General features: G+C 53.3%; 1 protein-coding gene across 1 annotated transcript in view; it reads left to right on the top strand.

Annotated features, from left to right (window-relative positions):
* Positions 1-18692, top strand: part of SLC9A1 (solute carrier family 9 member A1) — a 50330-nt gene that overhangs the window by 19286 nt on the left and 12352 nt on the right. Inside the window, exon 2 of the mRNA XM_007170478.2 lies at positions 17595-18055. Coding sequence (XP_007170540.1) covers positions 17595-18055 — 461 coding nt within the window. The remainder of the gene's footprint in view (positions 1-17594; positions 18056-18692) is intronic.

Here is an 18692-nt window from a genome sequence, read left to right as displayed (position 1 = left end):
CACTTGTTTGTACCTGTTCTTCAACTCCATATACCCGCAGTCAGACACAGGTACGCTTGTGTCTGGCTTCTTTTGCTCAGCATTTCTGGGAGGTTTCCCTTTATCTTTGCATGTCCCAGAGGTTTGTTCTTTCCATAGCTTTGCGGCATCGCCTTGTGTGAGTAAGCCACAGTTGGTTCATTCTCCTGTTGGTGGGCATTTGGGTTGGTTCCCTTTTTTGACAGTTATGAATAAAGCTGCTATGAATATTCTTATCCTCCATAGGGTTTTTGTGAAAATTAAGTGAGGTAATCAATTACAGTAACATGTTTAATGCTGAGTTTTGATTTAGAGCTGCTGCCCAGAAAATTCCCCCCAGATTTTTGTTGCTGTCGTTTGTAAAAAGGAAAAAAAAAAAACAACAACCAACAAACACTACATAAGTATTTAAAGAAAAAAATGCAAATCATACCTTTCACCCCAGCTGCTCCTCAGAGCTGATCAGTCTTCACAGTTCAGTGTGTCTGCCTGGACTTTTCCCTACAGTTGTATGAAGTTCTTTTTAATAAAAATAGTTTCACAGTAATAATCATGCTGTCCGTAATCTTTTGCAACTTATTTTTGTCATTAAATCTGATCTTTTAAAAGAGTCCCCTTCTCTGTGTCAGTGGAGCAGCTTTGAGAGAGACAGGCTAAGTGAGCTCCTGAACCGGTCTCTCGGGCCTTTCGCCCTGGCCTGGCTGGACTGCCTTCAGCTTTCCTCAATGTGGAGCCCAGGGTGCAAGTTCTGGCTCTGTTGCGCCCTATCTGGATATGTTCTTGGGCTTAAATGCCCTGAGCTTTGGTTTTTCCATCTTTAACCGAGGAGAACCTATACTTGCCTCTGAAGCATGCCATGAGGTTTAAATGAGACGAAGTATGCAAAAGTACAAAGCAAAATGGAAAGTGACGCATGTGAGGGGGTTATTTTGTAAAATCAGGGGCTTTCGGAGCTAGAGGAGGCCTCTGAGAAGCTAACTCAGCCCACCGTCTTAAACGTGAGGAAACAGTGGCCTGGGGAAGGTCACAGAGCCAGCAAGTGATGGAGCCAGACCTGAACCAAGGGAGGCGTAGGAGCTACAGCTTCACAGGGCACCCCACTTCACCCCCGCCTGCCGCCGCTGCCCCCCTCCCCACCGTTCCCACTCTCTCTGGACCAGAGCTTGGCTCTAACCGGTCTGCCTCCTATCTGTGGGGACTCCCTGCTAGGGAGGAAGAGTGCTCTCGCCCTGGTTCCTGACTGAGGCCACTGGGGACTAGAACTTCCAGGCACTGATCTGTCCCCACCCTCCCCTGGTCCAAGAAAGCAGAGAAGCAGGGAGGTGGGGCAGAGGAGTGGGGACTTGGATGGGACTTGGATGGATAAGAGATGCAGCCCTGGTCTAGGACCCCCAAACCTGGGGCTGTGTGAGTCCCCCAGCCCCACGGAGCTCACTTCCTCCTCCTAAGAAGCCAAGTTAGCACCGCTGCCCCTGTCCTCAGGTAGACAAAGGCCTGGATCTGAGTAGTCGCTCAGACAGCTTCCAGCTCAGTGTTCAGGTCTCCTGAGGCTTCACCCTCACAGCTTCTGCGAGAGGGTAGAGGGGCGTCTTCCAGGCCTGTGAGATTACAGCCTAGGCTGAGGTCAAGAATCCGGAAACAAAACCCTGACCAGCATGGGCTGGGCCTTTGCCTCACTACCCTGCCCCTTCCCGGGAAGAATTTGGCATGATAAGATTTGCACGGTACCAGCCCAGGAGGGCCCCACTTTCCTCGGTGTTTAGCCACCGCATGTGGTGCCAGGCACACAGCGGCGGAAATGGCTCCTGTGCTCTGGCTCCCATCCGTCTAGGAGCCGCAGCTCATTATGAAAGCACCAGGGCAGTGATACCAGGGAGCTGGCAAGGCCCTGCCTGGGAGTGCCGTGTTGATCCAGGGTGGGGCTTGGGGAGGGGCTCTGAGCCCTGGTATCTGCTTTCAGGGTGAGGTTGTGGAGTGACACGTGTTCTAGAGGCAGTGAATGGTGACGTCACAGGAGTCCTGCTCAAAGAATAGGAGGCACCACCACCTGGTGCTTGAGCCTGACCTCACAGGCCCTTTGCCTTCATCAACTCAATGGGGCTCACCTGACCCTGTGAGGTGGGTGGAAGTGTCCCCATTTATAAATGAGGACCCTATGGTCTGGAGAGGTTAACTAGTTTACCCAGGGTCACACGCACCAGAAAGTGGAAGAACTGAGTGACCTTGAATCCTGGGAAGCCAGAGTGAAAGACCCATTTGAGGTTCCCTGGTCCCCTCCCCTCACAGGGGAGCAAACCCGAGGCCCATAGTTAGGACGGTGTGGAGACTGGCATTCAGGGACAGTGTTCTTTCCTTTCCACTGATAACAACAATAGTTATTGCATACTGAGGCCCCCAGCCTGGTCCTTTGAACATTCTGAGATAGTTCTAGTTAGGTCCATCCTTCAGAGAATTGAGAAAATGGTATCCAGATCATTTTCTCTGTGGCTCAGATGGGGAACCTGGCTGAGAAACGCCCTGGAGGATGAGCACCTGTCAGCTCTGGAGTCAGCTTCCTGGGCTGGAGTCCTGTTTGGCCCTGCCACTTACCGGCTAGGAGGCCTTGGGCAAGTAACCTAGCCCCTCTGAGCCTCAGGTTCCTCATCTGTGATGTGGGCATGAAAGGGCCTCTGTCACTGGGTAGTTGTGAGGACTAAGGAGCCCTCAGTGAGGCTGTCATCATTAACGTCCCCATCTCAAGCAGAAGCTGGGCCACTGAGCTAGCTGATTAGAACCGGGGCTCCAGCCGGAGTTCCAGGCCCTCCGTGTCCTGCCCTGCAGGGGCTATTTTCCCAGCTTCTGCTGCCACAGGTATCCCCACTTCTGTACCATGTGAAGGATCATACGATGGGCCCTGCCCAGGGGGAAGCATGTGTTCATGGAGACTTTCTTTACTCCTTCCTGGGCACGGGGCACTGCCTTCTATGGGGCGGGCTGGTGGCAGGCAAGTAGGCAGGTGGGCAGCCTCTCAGCCTGCCTGGGACCTTGCCCCTCCATGCCTGGCTCTTCACTGATGGGCTCCCAGCCTCCAGCCAGGCTCTCCCCGCACAATCTGAGCCGGACTCCGGAACCTGTGCCCTGAGGACGGGAGTGATAGACAGTAGGAAGCTGTTACAGGTCGTTTTCTACTGAGCAGCCTGGCTTGAGGGCAGAGCTTGTCTTCGGGGATCAGGCGGTCCTGGGATCAAATACAGCAAGCAAGTTGTGTTGCTTGCTGTGTGCCATCTGGGCAAGTTCTTTAGGCTGTGAGCCTCAGTTTCTCCTCAGAAAATGGAAACACTGCCTATCTCATGGCGTTACTAAGGCGAAATGAGAAAGCACAGGGCTTGGTGTGATTCTCCCTTCCTATGCTGGTGGGCAGCTGGAGGGCTACGCTGTGCCCCTTGAGGCCGTGCGCACAGGCCCAACCCAGGCCTGGGAGGTGCCTCTGCAAGAGTTCCATTCCTCTTCACTAGGGTACCAGATAGCTCCTGGTTCTCCTGCAAGCAAAGCACATGCAGAACCAGGGCACGTGGGTACTGCTAGGGGTTACGTAGAGGGAATCAGAGGTTTAGAGTGGGTGGGTGGCTTACCTCCAAGGTCACACAGCAAGGGAGTGACAGAGCTGGAAGTAAACTGAGGCTTCTGCTCCCAGCCAGCAGGACAGAAAGCCAGGGCTCGAGATGGAGGCAGCCTAGCTGAGCCGTGGCTCTGGAGTCAAAAAGACCAGCTGTAGGGCCTGGGTTAAGTCCCTTCACCTCTCTCTGCCTCCGTTTTCTTAGCTGCAGAATGAGGATGACAATACCTGTATCAGAGAACTTTCAGGAGAACCATGTAGTTAATGTGTACAAAGCATCACAGTGAAGTGCTAGAAAAAAGGTCGTTCTCTGAAAAAAGGTGGGAGTAATATGAGGGGTGGTATTGTGTTCCAAGTGAGGACTAGCTTTGGAATATTGAGTCCTGGGTGTGAATCCTGCCTCTGCCACCACTTTGCAGTGTGACCTTGGCCAAGTCCCTGCCTGTCTCTGAGCTTCATTCTTTGCATCTGTGAAATGGAGGGGTCAGATTGAAATGGTCTGGGGAGGCCCTGCCTCTTCTAACCTCCTGTGGCTTTTTGCTGCCCATCTTCTTCGCCAGGAGAGGTCCAACTTCCCTTTGCTGTTTCTGGAGCCCCAGGCCTTCCTGGCACCAGGACCAAGGCCTGCAGCCGGCTGTATCCTCATCTCTACAGTGTCCTCTAAAGGGCAGCCTCCTCTGAGCATGCTCAGCTCTCCCATCCACTCCGCATATCTCCTGGCTCCCAGAGGCCTGAGGTGGCAAACTGTCCCCAGTGGACAGGGAGAGGAGGCGGGGAGAGGCCCGCCAATGCTCCCTCTGTGCGCTCCCCCCGACCCCCAGCTTCGCGACACTCGGCCAACTGGGCTGTTTTCAGGAGAAGTGTGTGGAGACTTTCAGGGCAGACCCAAGGTGGATGCCTCGGGCACCTGCTTAGGGGGAAGCTCCAGCAGCTTAACCGCAGGGACTCTGCTGCCGAGGTTTCAGGGAACCTGCATCCGCAGGGCCCCAGCTGCATCCACAGCTCTCAAGATCTGTACTCAGGTACCCTGGGAGAAGGTTTTACAGGTCTTATAGGGGACGAGAAGCAGGTTCAGTGGGGCTTCTGCCTCTCTTCAGCGTCCCCTCTGTCTTCTCTCAGCACCTCTAGAAACTCCTACCAGCCGGGCTCAGCCTGGAACCAGTGATGACAGGGACAGGGCACCAAACTCTGCTTCGGAGGGGCTGCCTCAGAAGGTGCCCTGGTCTCCTGACAGCTGCTTCCCTGGCAGCCGTGCTCTGGTGCCAGCGGGCCCTCTCTGGCCTGGGACTGGGGAGACAGCGATGGGACCATGCCCTTTGCTGAGCACTTTCTTTGGCAGCCCTTTGCTCCAGATATATCATCTCCTCGGACCCTCAGGACAGCCCTTTGACGTAGAAATGATTATGAGCCCCACTTTTCAGATGAAGAAATGGAGACTCCGAGGTTGAGTGCCTGCTAGTAGGTGGCAGAGCCAGGAAACCAGGCTGCTGCATTCTCAAGACCAGCCTCCCTGCCTCCTCTGGTAGCTGAGTTTGAGTTGAAACTTGGGACAGAATTCTGAGGCGACACCCCGGTGTGCTTTTTCAGTGTCTCCCTTCCCAGCCATCTCACTCCCAGCCTGCACCTGGACTGCCTCCCCTGGCCCAGCCCTCCTACAAGCCCGGGACCGGTCCCTCTGCCTCAGTCCCCCAGAGAGCTGGCTGCCGGGCCCCCAGGAGAAGCTGCCTCTAGTGCAGACTGCCGCCTGACCGGGGTTCCTCCTCTCACTAGGGCCTGGCTGCCTGGCTGGGCCGAGGCTTCGGAGTGAGTCTCTGCTCCCGCGGAGGGCCCAGCACCTCTGGCGTCACCATATTCCTGCTGTGCTCTTGTGGAACCCAAGTCAGGTGGCAGCCACGCTGGGCCGCACAATAAGCTGAGCCCTGGAGGGCAGACATGCCCTGCTCCCCCCAGGAGCAGAGAGGCCCCTTGCCATCCCACCCCTCCCTCCAATATGTGTCCTCCCTCCGCGTCTTCCTTGAAAGAGGAGTCATCACGGTGATTGCCGCAGCTCTCTGGGTGTTAGTTTTATTTTCCTCTCAGTCTTTTTACCTCCATTCCCTCCTCTTTCTCACAGCCACCCTGTGCCATGGTATTGCTTTATCCCCATGCTAGAGGGGAAGGAAGTGGGGTTCAGGGCAGTACCGTGATTTGCCAGAGATCACAGAGAAGTTCAAGTTTAGAACAGAAGCCAACTCCCTTGTTGGCAGACCAGGACTCTGTACACTGCCCCATGCTGCTTGTGCAGTCTTGCTCTGCATGAAGACTGTTCTGGGCCCAGACATCATGCTTGTTGGCATGGACAGAGACGGTATGACAGAGCCCCAGCTTTGTCCATCAGCAGGGCTCATCGGTCAGATGTCAGAGCTGGAAAGGCTCTCAACATGCCTCTGAGGATGGGGAAACTGAGGCCAGAGAAAGGCAAGGGCTTGTTCAAAGCACCTAGTGAGGTGGTGGTGGCAGGATCTAGACAGGAATCCAGATCTCCTGATCCCCACCCTGGGCTTGGCTCAGGCCCTTTTCCTCTCCCAATGTTGCTTCCTGGTCTCTGCAGGCATTTGGAGGTGAGATGGGGGCTGGGCTTGTCCACCTGCTGGAATCTGCAGGAAGCAGTGCCGGGTGCCCCTGGAGCCTAGACTTGATGGCTGGGCAGTTGGAGAGCTCTGCTCCACCCCAGGGTGCTGAGCCTGGGGGCAGCACCATCTCCCTGACTCCCTCCCCAAGGTGCTTGCAGGCAGGACTTTTTCACCACCTCTGTCAGAACCCTCCAGCAGCTCTGCCTGGTTCACCAGGTTGACCCAGAATTCTCTCTCCAGGCTACTTAAGGCCTTTCACAGTCTGGCCCTGGGTGAGCACTGGACTGGGTCAGTGGTCTCAGCTTTGTGACCTGGCTCTGCTATTACCCGTGATCTTGGGTGCATGTCTGGATCTCTCTGAACTTCTGTTTCCTCATCTGTTGTCTACTGCCTTGGGTTTTAATGAGGACCAGAGGAAAGGCTGCTTGATGACCATCTGAGTAATGGTTTCCTCTTCAGCCTTCACTGTCATTTACGCCCAGAAGTCCTCTGCCTACACCACACTTGTTCCGCCTGTCCTGCCTTTCCGGACGCAGGGGCTTTGCCTGGAAGGCCTTCCCCGTGTCTCCCTAACCCCAGCCCTTCCTTCAGGCTCAGGCCAGTTCAGCTAGTGTTTAGTGCACACAAGCTTAGTGCCAAACACTGGAGATTAGGTTAAATTAGGACAGGAATTCTGCCCTCGAATAGTCATGCAGACTCAACAAACAAGTTTTACCCTTGCCCTGTGCCAGGCTCTGTGCTAAGTGCTGGAGAGTCAGTGGTGAGTAGGACAGGGTCCCTGCCCTTGAGCAATCTGGACGGGAGACGGCCAACCAGCAATACGGTGTGAGCAGACTCTTTTGGTCTGCTCAGTGCTCCCATGTCTGGGTCTCATGTGGTCCTCACAACAACCTTGTTAGGTCACTGAAGCAGGAGACGATCATCCATTAAGCAAATACTGATTGCAAGCCTACTGTGTGCCAGGCACAACTCTAGGTGCTACGGACACGACAGCGATTGGGACAGTCTGCCTTGACGGAGTTCGCATTCTGGGTCAGGGGAACTGTCAGTGAGCACATACAGACAGTCAGGAAGTGATAAGTGCTCTCAAGAATGATAAAGCAGGGTAAGCGGATAGGAGGGTACGGGAAGGCCTCCCTGAGGAGGGACCCGTAAGAAGGGAGGGAATCTGCCATCCATGTCCACGTATTCAGTGTAGAATGTTTCAGGCAGAGGAGCCAACAAATGCAAAGGCCCTGGGGTGGAATCGTATTTGCATCCAAGGAAAAGCAAGGAGGCCAGTAGCGCCAGAAGGGAGGGAGTGGAGCCAAATCCAGTGTTTGCCGCTGGATTGGGTTATGGGTTGTGAGAGAAAGAAAGGAGTCAGGATGATTCCAGGGTTTGGGGCCTGAGCAACTGAGTGATGCTGGGGAGACGGGGACCGTGGGAGGAGGAGAGGGTTTGGGGGTGGGGAAATGAGAGTTCAGCTCCTGTGCCCTTGCCACTCTGCAGGTGCTCACCCAGACACACCAGCCTCAGGGTCACCCCATGCCCATCCCACTGGAAGCCTCCCCATCTCCTCAGGCTCGCTCCAAGCTCTGTCCTCTGAGAGTCATTTTCTTTCATCAGTGTCTTTCTGGCCTTTCTGAGTGGTTACCAAAACCTAGTTGAGGGGTGCCGGTCACCCCTTCTTCATCACCACCCCCAGACGCTGTGAAGCACATAGTAGACTCTGTAGCCAGTTGAGCTGGAAGGGGTCGAAGGGGCCCCAGATGCCTCCCCAGGGCGCTGTTCCCTCTTCCCCGCCCAGCCAGCACCACCTAAGTCCTGTTCTCTCTTTGCAGCTCCCCCTCCCTCCTCTGCGGCAGCTGAAAATGGGGCGCCAGGACTTGCTTTCTGCACGGCTGTTGTCCTGGAAATGGTAGAATTTCTCTTTGTGTTGCTTTCCTACGGCCACCTCTCTGTACTCCACCTCTCTATATCTGAGTACGATGATATCGTGAGCAAGTTCAAGTTATATCTAATGAATTTAGTTCATTGTTGTACGTCTAAGCTAAGTGACTTTCAGCTGGGACATTAAGAACAACAGGTATTTGGTATACTCAATTTCAGTTTTCTCTTAAATTTGGATTTTGCAAACTACACACTACCCCCACCAAAAGGAAAAGAAAAACCCAGCTTTCCCAGGGCTCTAAGGTTTCTGGAAATAGAACCTCTATTATTGAACCTCTTGTTTCTTCCCCACCCCAGGTGTGGGGCAGACTGGTGCTTGGCGCTCCTGCTGCTGTCTGTAAGTCCTGAGAGCGGTCTGGCAGGAGTCACGACAGGGCTGGGGATGGGGATGGGCAGGGAGGGCAGAGCCCGAGCTCGGGAGTGGCATACCTGGGGCACCAGGAAAGGAAGGGGATGGTGGCTTGAAACCAGACTGATGCCAGGTTCTTTTCCAGCTCAAGCATCCTGTGCTTTCCTCTCCTCCACACTCTGTGGTTGAAATCTGGGGAGCCCAGAAAGGCCTCCTTTGAAACGGATGTGATTGATTTTTCTGATACCAGTGGTACCACAGGGTCAGGAGAAAGCAGAAGCCGAGGCCCTCTAGTCTCACTGCCAGCCACAGAGGCAAGGCCTCCCTGGAACTCTTAGTGGAGGATCTCAGGGTATAAGGAAGCAGGCTTCAGCCTAATGCCATCGTGGAGGGACCACCCAATACATGGTGGCACAGGCAAGGCCATACACACAGTGAGGTTGCTCCACAGGGGGCAGGGGCGGGGGGCTGGGGGCGTGGGGTCTGAAACACTGCTCTGTAACCCTGGCTCTCTGACCTTGGGGCACGGGTCTGAAACACTGCTCTGTAACCCTGGCTCTCTGACCTTGGGGCACGTAAGTGGTCACCCCTCTGACCTTCTCTTTACTTACCTTAAAATGGGGGCAATAATAGTACCTACTGCCGTAGGTTTGTTGAGAGAATTGAACAAGATGCTGCAGTGAAGTGTTTAGCGCAGTCTCTGCCCCATAGAAGCAGTCACAGCACAGTGTGTAACATACACCATTTACACAAAAATTTTAAACTTATAGATACAGAAAAGCTTCGAAGTTTATATATCAATCTGTTTCGGGGGTAAGGGGGTTGTAGACTGGGTATAGGAAAAGGAGAATCACTGGCGGATTATTCTCCTTCGACTTAACGAACTTATATACTTCTGGAAAAAAGTTTTAAATGACCATGATTTCGTTTAAATCACCAAAGTAATATATTTCCATTTTGAAAAAAATCAAAAGAAACCAGTGTGTATCACATGGTCCCCTGCCAGGGACCCAAACCAGCCACGAGAGTCTTTGGAGCCTGAGGTCCTACCCACCCCGCTGAGCTGCTGCCCTTTCTGGCTGCGCGGAGACCTCTGCTGCCTGCCGTTGCCTGCTGGAGCTCTGTATCTTGTCAACACACACAGGCTGTTTACTGCCTGTCCCTGTCGTGTCCCTGCCTCCCCGCCCCTCTGTGAGTCATCCTTCACCTCACTGCATGGGGACTCAGCAGCCAGCATCTTTCCTGTGGGGGGTGGGGAGAATCTGCGGGAGTGAAATTCATTCAACAAATGTTTATGGAGAGCTTGGGTGATTGGGATGGCTGGACTAGGTACCTAGAGTTGCTGTTCCAGCTCAGGGTGGGGTGAGGGGGAGTAGGGGGTACTGAAATGGGTCTTGAGACCCAGGGAGAAGTCTGGTGGGAGTGAAAGGCAGGGCAGGAATAGAACCTGGCTCAAGGGCCAGGCCTGAAGGTCAGGGGCCCCTCTGAGGCCTGCAGCATCAGCTCGGGCCCCTTGACTTGGGTCCTTGCATGCCTGCCTCCTCCAGCTGTGTGCCAGCACCTTCCTTGCTTCCAGTCTCATTTTCAGGCTGGCTGGAGGCCTCAGGGTCCTTGGAAGGCTTTTGAGACGCCCTCTCTGTACATTTGTTCACTCTTCCCCCATCAGCCCCCCTGCCCTCCAGACCCAACTTCAATTCCACATCCTTTAGGAAGCTTCCAGCATTCCCTTAACCCACTCATCCTGAGCATTATTTTCATGGGGCTCAGTATATTTGGAAAGCCACCTCAGATCCATTCGACAGGATTAGTGCCAGCCCCGTGTGCTGGGCTGCCAAGTCGACTAGAACACCAGCTACAGAGCTCTCACTCCTCAGTGTGCAGGAGCACCTGACAGCCTGGGGGTTCAGGGAAGGCTTCCCAGAGGAGGTGACACCTGCACTGGGTTTTGAAAGGTGGGTAGAAGTTCAAGGTGAAGGATTTCCCTCTGTGTGCGCAGAGATGGGGTTTGGGGACTTCTAGCAACTGGAGGACAGGGGTTGATAGGGATGGGAGGTTCAGTGCTAAGGGTTAACGAACCTGGAATCCTGATCACAGCTTCTCCTGCCAGGTCTCCGAGAGGGCCCAGCAGTCACAGCATCACTCTGCTTATTGCTTTCGAGTCTCCTTGTCCCCCTTGCCCTCCGACCCATGTGGCATTTCTGTCCTTACCTCTCCTTTATCAATCATCTCTGAAGTGTGTCTGCCACGTCACAATATACAGGTGCTTCTGTATCCAGTCCCTTGATTCTCAGTTGTCTACACCTGAGGAAACTGAGGCCGTCTGTGGTGTAATGATTTGCCCAAGCCTCCTGGTTACTAAAGGGCAGAGCTGGGCCTCAAACCCAGGTTTTGACCTCCTGGCCTAGTCCTCTCTTCCCCATGCCTCAGGTGGCCCAGCGTATGCTGTTGTGTTCTCAGCTAGCTTATTAGCTAATTTCCCACCCAGACTTGATGTTCCCAGAGGGTGGGACCCTGTCTCCCTGAGATGTAGATTGAAACAGGCAAGAGATAGAGGTACCATTTGGAAGAATGATGGGAAAAGGCACAGAGAGAGACTGACTCCACCAGCATGGGGAACAGTTCTTCTCCAGGTACTTGGAACAGATTTATTTTTGGCTGTCTTGCAGGGGAGGCATATTGCAGACTTGAATTCTCTTCCTGTTGATGCTCACAGGTTTAGTTTTCATTGATGCAACCTGGCACAAAGAACTGGCAATTAGGAGACCTGGGTTCTAATTCTGACTCTGCCACTTCCCAGCTAGGTAGCCTTGGGCAAGTCACTTCACCTCTCTGAGCCTCAGTTTCTTCATGTGTCAAATGGGGGTCAGGATATGAGATGAAATGAGAGGAGATATGTAAAAGCCTTGCATCAGACACTCTAAGTGTCCAGTAAGTGTTTTTCTCCTTCTCTGTGCTGGAGATTGTATCTTAAAGTGAATCATGATCAAATATAGTCTTACTGAGTGGGCACTGTTGGTTTATATTTTTTTTAAATTGTCACTCATTGGGTGACTCCTGTGGGCCAGGAGCTCTAAATAAATGATCTTAGTGACACAGCCACCCTGGTCACTGGGTGACCAGGTCACTCATCACCCCAGTGACAGAGGAGGGACCAAGACTCAAAGAGACATGTAACAGGTATTGTGCTAAGTGTTTTACATACACCATCTCATTTAATCTTCTCAGCAACACTCATATTTGGATATTGGCAAAGGCTTGGCGAAGTCAAGCCTTCCTATATGTCTTTTTCTTTCCTTGTTTTTCATTCGTTCATTACCCATACATCCATTTGCTACGTGCAGGGTACTTATGCTGGGGTCTTTAAAGAATACAGACCCTAGAATGGCTTTTTTCCTGCTTCTCTCTCTGGTGAACTTCAAAGCCCAATTCAGATGGTCCCTGCTCTGGGAGCATCACCTACTCTTGAAATTTCAGAGCCCCCTTCCTTTTTCCCACACTTCACATCTGAAAGTCAGTTTTATCTCAATTCACAAATAGTTAGTATGCCTACTCTATGCTGGCAGCTGGAGACCCAGATGACTCTAGAAAGTTCCCACCCTTAAGGAGCTTGACACCTAAGTGATGGACAAGTGTGCACCAGCAGGTCATGATAACGTAGAGTGATTCATGTTATACCTGGGTTTTGAAGATTATAATAATAATAGCAGTCACCGCTTTTTGCTAACATTGAGTGCCAGCATTGTTTGGCATTCTTTGCCCTGATGATGTCCTCTTGTGCTCCAGAAACCTTCTGAAATAGGCTTTTACACAGATGGGGAAACTGAGGGTAGGAGATGTAACTTGCTCAAGGCCACCAAGCTAGTCAGTGGCTACACCCTGATTGGAACCCAGGGCAGAGTGGCGAGTGCCACACGTCTTTGTCTCTGCCGGTCTGGCTGCAAATCTACTGAGGCGCCGCCAACTGCGTCTGGTTTATCTTTCTCCCTGGTCCTCAGAGCTGACGTTGATGGTGGGAAGAATGGACACGGAGAGGAATCTGACTCAAGAACAATCAGAGCCCCTCCTACCCCAAAGAACCCTCCAGCCCCAGTGGAGACCGGAGCTGAATACAGACCAGGCAGGCAGGGGCTGAGCAATCTAACAATTCCCTCCTCCTACCCTAGGAGTTTAGGAGAAGACTGACCCCTTCTGGCTGAGTTAACTGGGGAGTGAGGCGGCAGGCTTAAAAGATGGGAAAGATTCCCCAAGGTCCTTCCTCGGCCTCTAGAGTGGAAGAGGAGCAGTGGCGAGACTTCCCTGGAGAAGAGCTCCTGGAAAGAAATACCTCTGGCACCCTGGGAACCACTTTGGGGCTCTTCAGTCCTGGGTTCTGATGCTCCCCTTAGAAACAAAATAAGAATAAAACCAGGGATAATGTAGGGAGTGGCTAAGAACACAGACTGGAGCCAGACTGCCTGGATTTGAATCCGTTACCAGCCGCTTGACTTTGAGCAAGTTGCTTCACCTTTCTGTGCCTCAGTTTCCTCATCTCTAAAATGAGGGGATGGTAATTGTGACTTCCCAGAGCTTGGTGAGGTGCAAGTAAGTTAGACGTGTCAGCACACTGCTGTAAACTATAGAGTACGAGGCTTTCCTTGGGAGGTATTACCTTTCGTTACTGTAGTTGAGACTGGTTGCTGGGGCAGTTGAAGAGGGAGTTAAAGAAACGGAATTGCTGTGCAACCAGGAATCCCTTGGGACCTGGCCGAGTTGCAGCCCCAGAGCAGTCCTCAGACCTGGAACTAGGGCGGCAGAGCCCATCGCGTGCCCCTGGGTCCCTGGTGACCCGGCACTGGTGAGCCAAGGAGGCCCCTTTTCCCGGCACTCTCCTCTGACCGCCAGGGCAGGGGAAAGATTCGGGAAGTGGGACTGGGGTGTCTGGTCACCCCGGCAACCAAGGGTGATGTGGGACAGCCTCGCCTGCCTGCTCCACCGCGCCAGTCTCAGCAGATGCAGACAGTCTGAGGAGCTGTAAATAAAATGTTCTCATGGTGGAGAGCAGAGAGGCTGCAGAGGACCAGGAGCCCCTCATCAATCTGAAGTTTAGTCCAGTGCCTGTTCCGTTTACGTGTGTGTGTCAGAGAGAGAGTATGTGCGTGTGTCTGTTTAAGAAGGAGAAGAGGGTGGGTGAGTGTGTGTGTTTGTCAGAGTATGTGTGTCAGAGCAAGAATGTGGGTGATTGTGTGCATGTGTGTGTGTAAGAAAGCGAGTGTGTGTGTCAGTACGTGTGTGAGAGAGTGAGTGTGGGTGTGAGTGTGAATGTGTGTCAGAGAGAGTGAGAGTGTGTGTATGTATGTATGTGTGTGTGTGTGTTCCCACAGTGCCCCCACTTGCCCAACTGCCACCTACACTGGACAGAGTGAGAAACACCTCTCCCCTCCCCCAGCCTCTTCACATCAAAGGGAGGCCAGCCCCAACCTGTGTCGGAGGGTTTGCCCCATGGCGGGGATGTTGAATTCCAAACCTTCTCCTCCTGTCCTTGCTCTGGGAGGCCTGGGTGCTCCTGAAGGAGGCCGTGTGGCTTGAGTGCTCATTGGACTTGGAGCTTCACGGGTTCTGGTGGTGGGACTGGTCGTGACCACTGACAGGTCACCGCTTCTCTTTGAGTCTCAGTTTCCCCAACCATGTAATGGAGGATTTGGATGATCTCCAAGGTCTGTTTCACCTCTCACGGCGCTGGATCTGATTCTAACTGCCTCTGCCCCACCCCTGATTCCATCCTGGTGACATCACCACTGCCACAAGTTCGAGCCTTGGAAGTTTTGCCTCATGTCTTGGCATCTTGGGGTCTTGCCTCAGTGCTGGGCCTTTGTGAGGGGACCAGGAACCCAACTGTCCCCCTTTCACCTCACTCAGTGTCAGCAAGCTTCCTGCACTTTGAGGGGACTCTTCAGGGGTACAGGGTGGGGACTCCACAGGGTGGAGTCAGGGCCTTGGGAGAGGGACACGCCAGAACAGGCCCTCAGGCCCCCTTCCACCGTGCTGATGACAGAATCTACCCCCTCCCCCTGAAGCTGCTTTCCAGTAACGTGCCGCCTACCCGCAGGCTGGGAGCCAGCGTGGATCCCAGACCTTCCTCCCCAGCCTGGGCCTGCCCCGTCCCCCGCTTCCCTCGCCTTCGGGGCCCGGAGTTTCTTCTGCTCTCTGAGAGGCAGGGCCAACACAGGAAGACCTGGGAGGATCTGCTCTGGGAGCAGGGCTCCACCCCAGGTACTCTGGGGGCTGGCTTATTTGAAGAAAGTAAGACGCTCTGAGCTAGAGTCGAGCTCCTCCATTAGACTCTGGGGAGGCTACTGAATTTTGCCGGAGCCCCAGCTTTCTCTTCTGCAAAATGGGGACAATACCTATCCCACAGGGCTGTCGTGAGAACTAAAGAGATGACATGTGCCACGCTCCCTGCTCAGGGCCTGGATCCTGATGCACCTTTAGGAGTAGTGAACATTCTTCATGTTATTGTTCTTGGCTTGTTTCACACAAATACACACACACACACACACACCCAACCACCCCCACCCCCCCACCCCGGGGCTGTGGCTTATTTGTCTCTGGGTCTCTGTGCACTGCCTCGCACTTCCTGGGGCCAGGAAAGCTCTGTGGATTGGATGATGGCAGAGAGGGCGGTGAGGCAGTTTCAAAGCCTAACATGCTAGGTGGAGGTGGAAGCTGTCCTCCACCTGCCCTGGGCTGTCTCTTTAGACTCCGCCTTCTCCTGAGGCAGCCGTTGGTGCTCAGCTCCCAGGGGTGGGGGGTAGGGGTGTGGAGGTCAGCTGGCTGGGTTTGACTTCCCCAAACTCACATGCTGTCCTGTCTCCCCAAGGATATGGTGTCAGCCACACATGGTGGGGCGTAGAGGTACAGGAATGGTGTTCTGGAGAGGCAAACTAGACTACACAAAGTTCTGCAGGCAAAAGAGGATGTAGCTCATTTGCAAGGAATTTGTCAAGGTTGAAACATAAGAATAAACAGTGGGGGGACTTCCCTGGCAGTCCAGTGGTTAGGACTCGGTGCTTTCACTGCTGTGGGCCCAGGTTCGATCCCTGGTCAGGGAACTAAGATCCCGCAAGCCGCACGGCGCGGCCAAAAAAAAAAAATTGACAGTGGGGAGTGGGGAGCATGAGACAGGAGCAGGACCAGATGATGGAGGCAGCGCTGAAAGTTTGGACTTTAACCTTTTAGCAAGTGAGCAAGGGAGACTCGGACTCAACCTGACCTGCCCTTCCCAGTGTACCAGCCGGGTGAACACTGAGGGTTACTGAAGGACACTCAAAGACAGGGGACGGGGGAGGGGGCCTTTTTAGCAAAAGAGGTGACTTTTGGTCAGGTCTGTTTTCCAGTCTCCTGGCCTAGGGTGGCGATGCGTTTTTTCCAGCATGTTTTGAGTATCTCCTGGGTGCTCGGCGCTGTGACAAGGCTCTGGGCCCGATAGTGTACTGAGTCTTGAATTGTAGCTGTACTGGCACCACCCAGATCAGTACCTGAGAGCAGGAGGGCTTTGGGCATGGGAGGGATGTTCCTCTTCCTTCCCAAGGATCTCAGGGAAGAAGAGAGCAGAGACCTAGCCAAACAGTTTATCGGGAATCATGTGGGTCCTGGCCAAGCCCCTTTGCATTTTCAGATCAGTAGATACTTGTTGAGTGTCTACTGTGTCCCCAGCCCTGGAGATATAATCATAAACAGATATGGAATCTGCCTGCACAGAGCTTACAGGCTAAGGAGGGTAGGAGAGCAAGAGCTTTCACCTTGAGCAAAGTGTCAAGCAGACCCTCTTAACCAAGAGGACTTGGGGGTTATGTGCCTGACATGCAGCTAGATGCCCAGGTCTTCTCCACCCACCTCCTCACCCAAAACAAACCAAAAATCCATAGCCAAACCCATAGCATTGAGAGGTGCCCTCTCTGAAAGGGATTTTTGCTACCTCCCAGCTCTGGGTTTGGAACCAAGGGGACCTGCTGCAGAGAGTGGCCTGCTGCTACTGCTGGTCAGGACCTGGCTTGGGGAGATAGTTGATGGGTCTCAGGCAGAGGGGCATTTTATGCCTTAATGGGGAGGAAGGAGGGGTTGACTTAAAGAACTGTGGAATTTGATGGGAGCTTCTGAGTCAGACCTGGGTTCTGTCCTGGTTCTGCTACTGATTTGCTGTGTGACCTTGGGCAAGTCCCTTCCTCTTTCTGAGCTTCAGTTGCCCTGTCTTTAAAGTGGGTGGAATTGGGCTAGAAACAGGGTGGCAAACAGGTTTTGTCTCACATGCAAAACTGATGTATTGGTGTCGGCTTCCTGAGCAGCTCTCTGGGCTCAGCAGGAAAGCATGCGTGTCTGGGATTGGAAGTTGCTGCGTGCGTTCTGCACGTTTGCAGGCCCCTGGCCGTATGATTCCCCAGGTTCCTTCCTGCACTGATACTCTTTGACTCCTCTGTGCTTCTTCCTATCTCCTGTGTCACTTCCCCACCAACCATTGTCTGCCTTTTGCTTAAATACCTCCATGATGAGGAACTGGCTGTCTTCCCTCAGACAGAATTGTTGGATTGTTAGGCCTGGTCTTGAGCTCACATCTGTCTCCCTGAACTTGTGCCTGGAAAGTGACTTGGGTTCAGATGTAGGTAATGCCCTTAGGATTGCAGATAGAAGTTGTGAGAGGGGAAGGCACCAGAAAAGAACTCCTACCCTGACCTGGGCAGACAGGGTGGTCAGGGAACTTGGAGGTACTTGGAGCCTCAGTAATCAGTGTATAACTTCTGCTTTCTGGAGGCATACAGAGCTGCTTCTTTCTACTACTTTATGACAGTGACAGAGATAGCATCTGTATATCCTTCGCAAAAAGCCCTTTAACAACATCATCGCTTAGTTTATACAGCAACCCTCTGAGGCTGGTATCATCAGCTCTGTTTTACAGGCGAGGAAGCTGAGGCTCAGGAAGTTAACAGAGCGGCCCTCTGAAACCAAGCCCGTGCCCCTCTCACCAGCTGCCCTCCTCGTCCCCAACCCCATCCCCAGCCTTCTGTTCTCCTTGCTCCCCGCAAGCCCACGCCTCCCATTCTCTCCCCCTCTGCAGGTTTCCATGTGATCCCCACCATCTCGAGCATTGTCCCGGAGAGCTGCCTGCTGATCGTGGTGGGGCTGCTGGTGGGGGGCCTGATCAAGGGCGTGGGCGAGACGCCCCCCTTCCTGCAGTCAGACGTCTTCTTCCTCTTCCTGCTGCCGCCTATCATCCTGGATGCGGGCTACTTCCTGCCGCTGCGGCAGTTCACAGAGAACCTGGGCACCATCCTGATCTTCGCTGTGGTGGGCACGCTGTGGAATGCCTTCTTCCTGGGCGGCCTCATGTACGCCGTGTGCCTGGTGGGCGGCGAGCAGATCAACAACATCGGCCTCCTGGAAAACCTGCTCTTCGGCAGCATCATTTCAGCCGTGGACCCCGTGGCCGTGCTGGCCGTCTTCGAGGAAATTCACATCAATGAGCTGCTGCACATCCTTGTCTTCGGGGAGTCCCTGCTCAATGACGCCGTCACTGTGGTGAGGGGGCAGGGACCACACCCACGTGCACACAAGACGCAGATCCGAATCCAGGTCCAGAGTGAATCCCACATCCACCCGCTAATGATAGTAATAAGATAGCAAATGTCCATTCCTGCTTGCTGTGTGCGGACATCATGATGGGCACTGGACATGGATTATCTCATTTCATCCTCATGACCACCTTAGGAGGTGCTTATTATTCTCACTTTACAAAGGAGGAATCAGGCTCAAAGAAGTTAAATAACTCGCTAGAATATGATAGAACCAAAATTAGAAGCCAGGTCTGTCTGACTCCAGGGCCTGAGCTCTTGGCCTTACCAGGTCATATGCTCTGTCCCTGATGGATTGTGGTATGATCTTGGTTAAATTACTTATCCTCTTTGTACCTCAGTTTACCCTTTATAGACCATTTAGTCTCTGAGGGGCATTTCAGCTTTCATGTTAACTGTGTCTTAAGTTAGAGGTTAATTTGTTTAGAGTTCAGGGGCAGCAATTGTGGAAGGGGACCTTGCCTCTAAAACCTCCAGAAAGTGACAAGTAAAGGGGGTTGGTTTGGGTTGGCCACTCCCTTACTGTGTGACCTTGGGCAAGTGACTGTACCTCTCTGGGCCTCACCTTTGACAGCTGCAGAGTG

The sequence above is a fragment of the Balaenoptera acutorostrata genome, chromosome 1, assembly GCF_949987535.1.
Source record: "Balaenoptera acutorostrata chromosome 1, mBalAcu1.1, whole genome shotgun sequence".
In the NCBI taxonomy this organism is placed as follows: Eukaryota; Metazoa; Chordata; class Mammalia; order Artiodactyla; family Balaenopteridae; genus Balaenoptera; species Balaenoptera acutorostrata.
The sequence above is the reverse complement of the archived record's forward strand: the minus strand, read 5'-3'. Positions and strand labels throughout refer to the sequence as shown.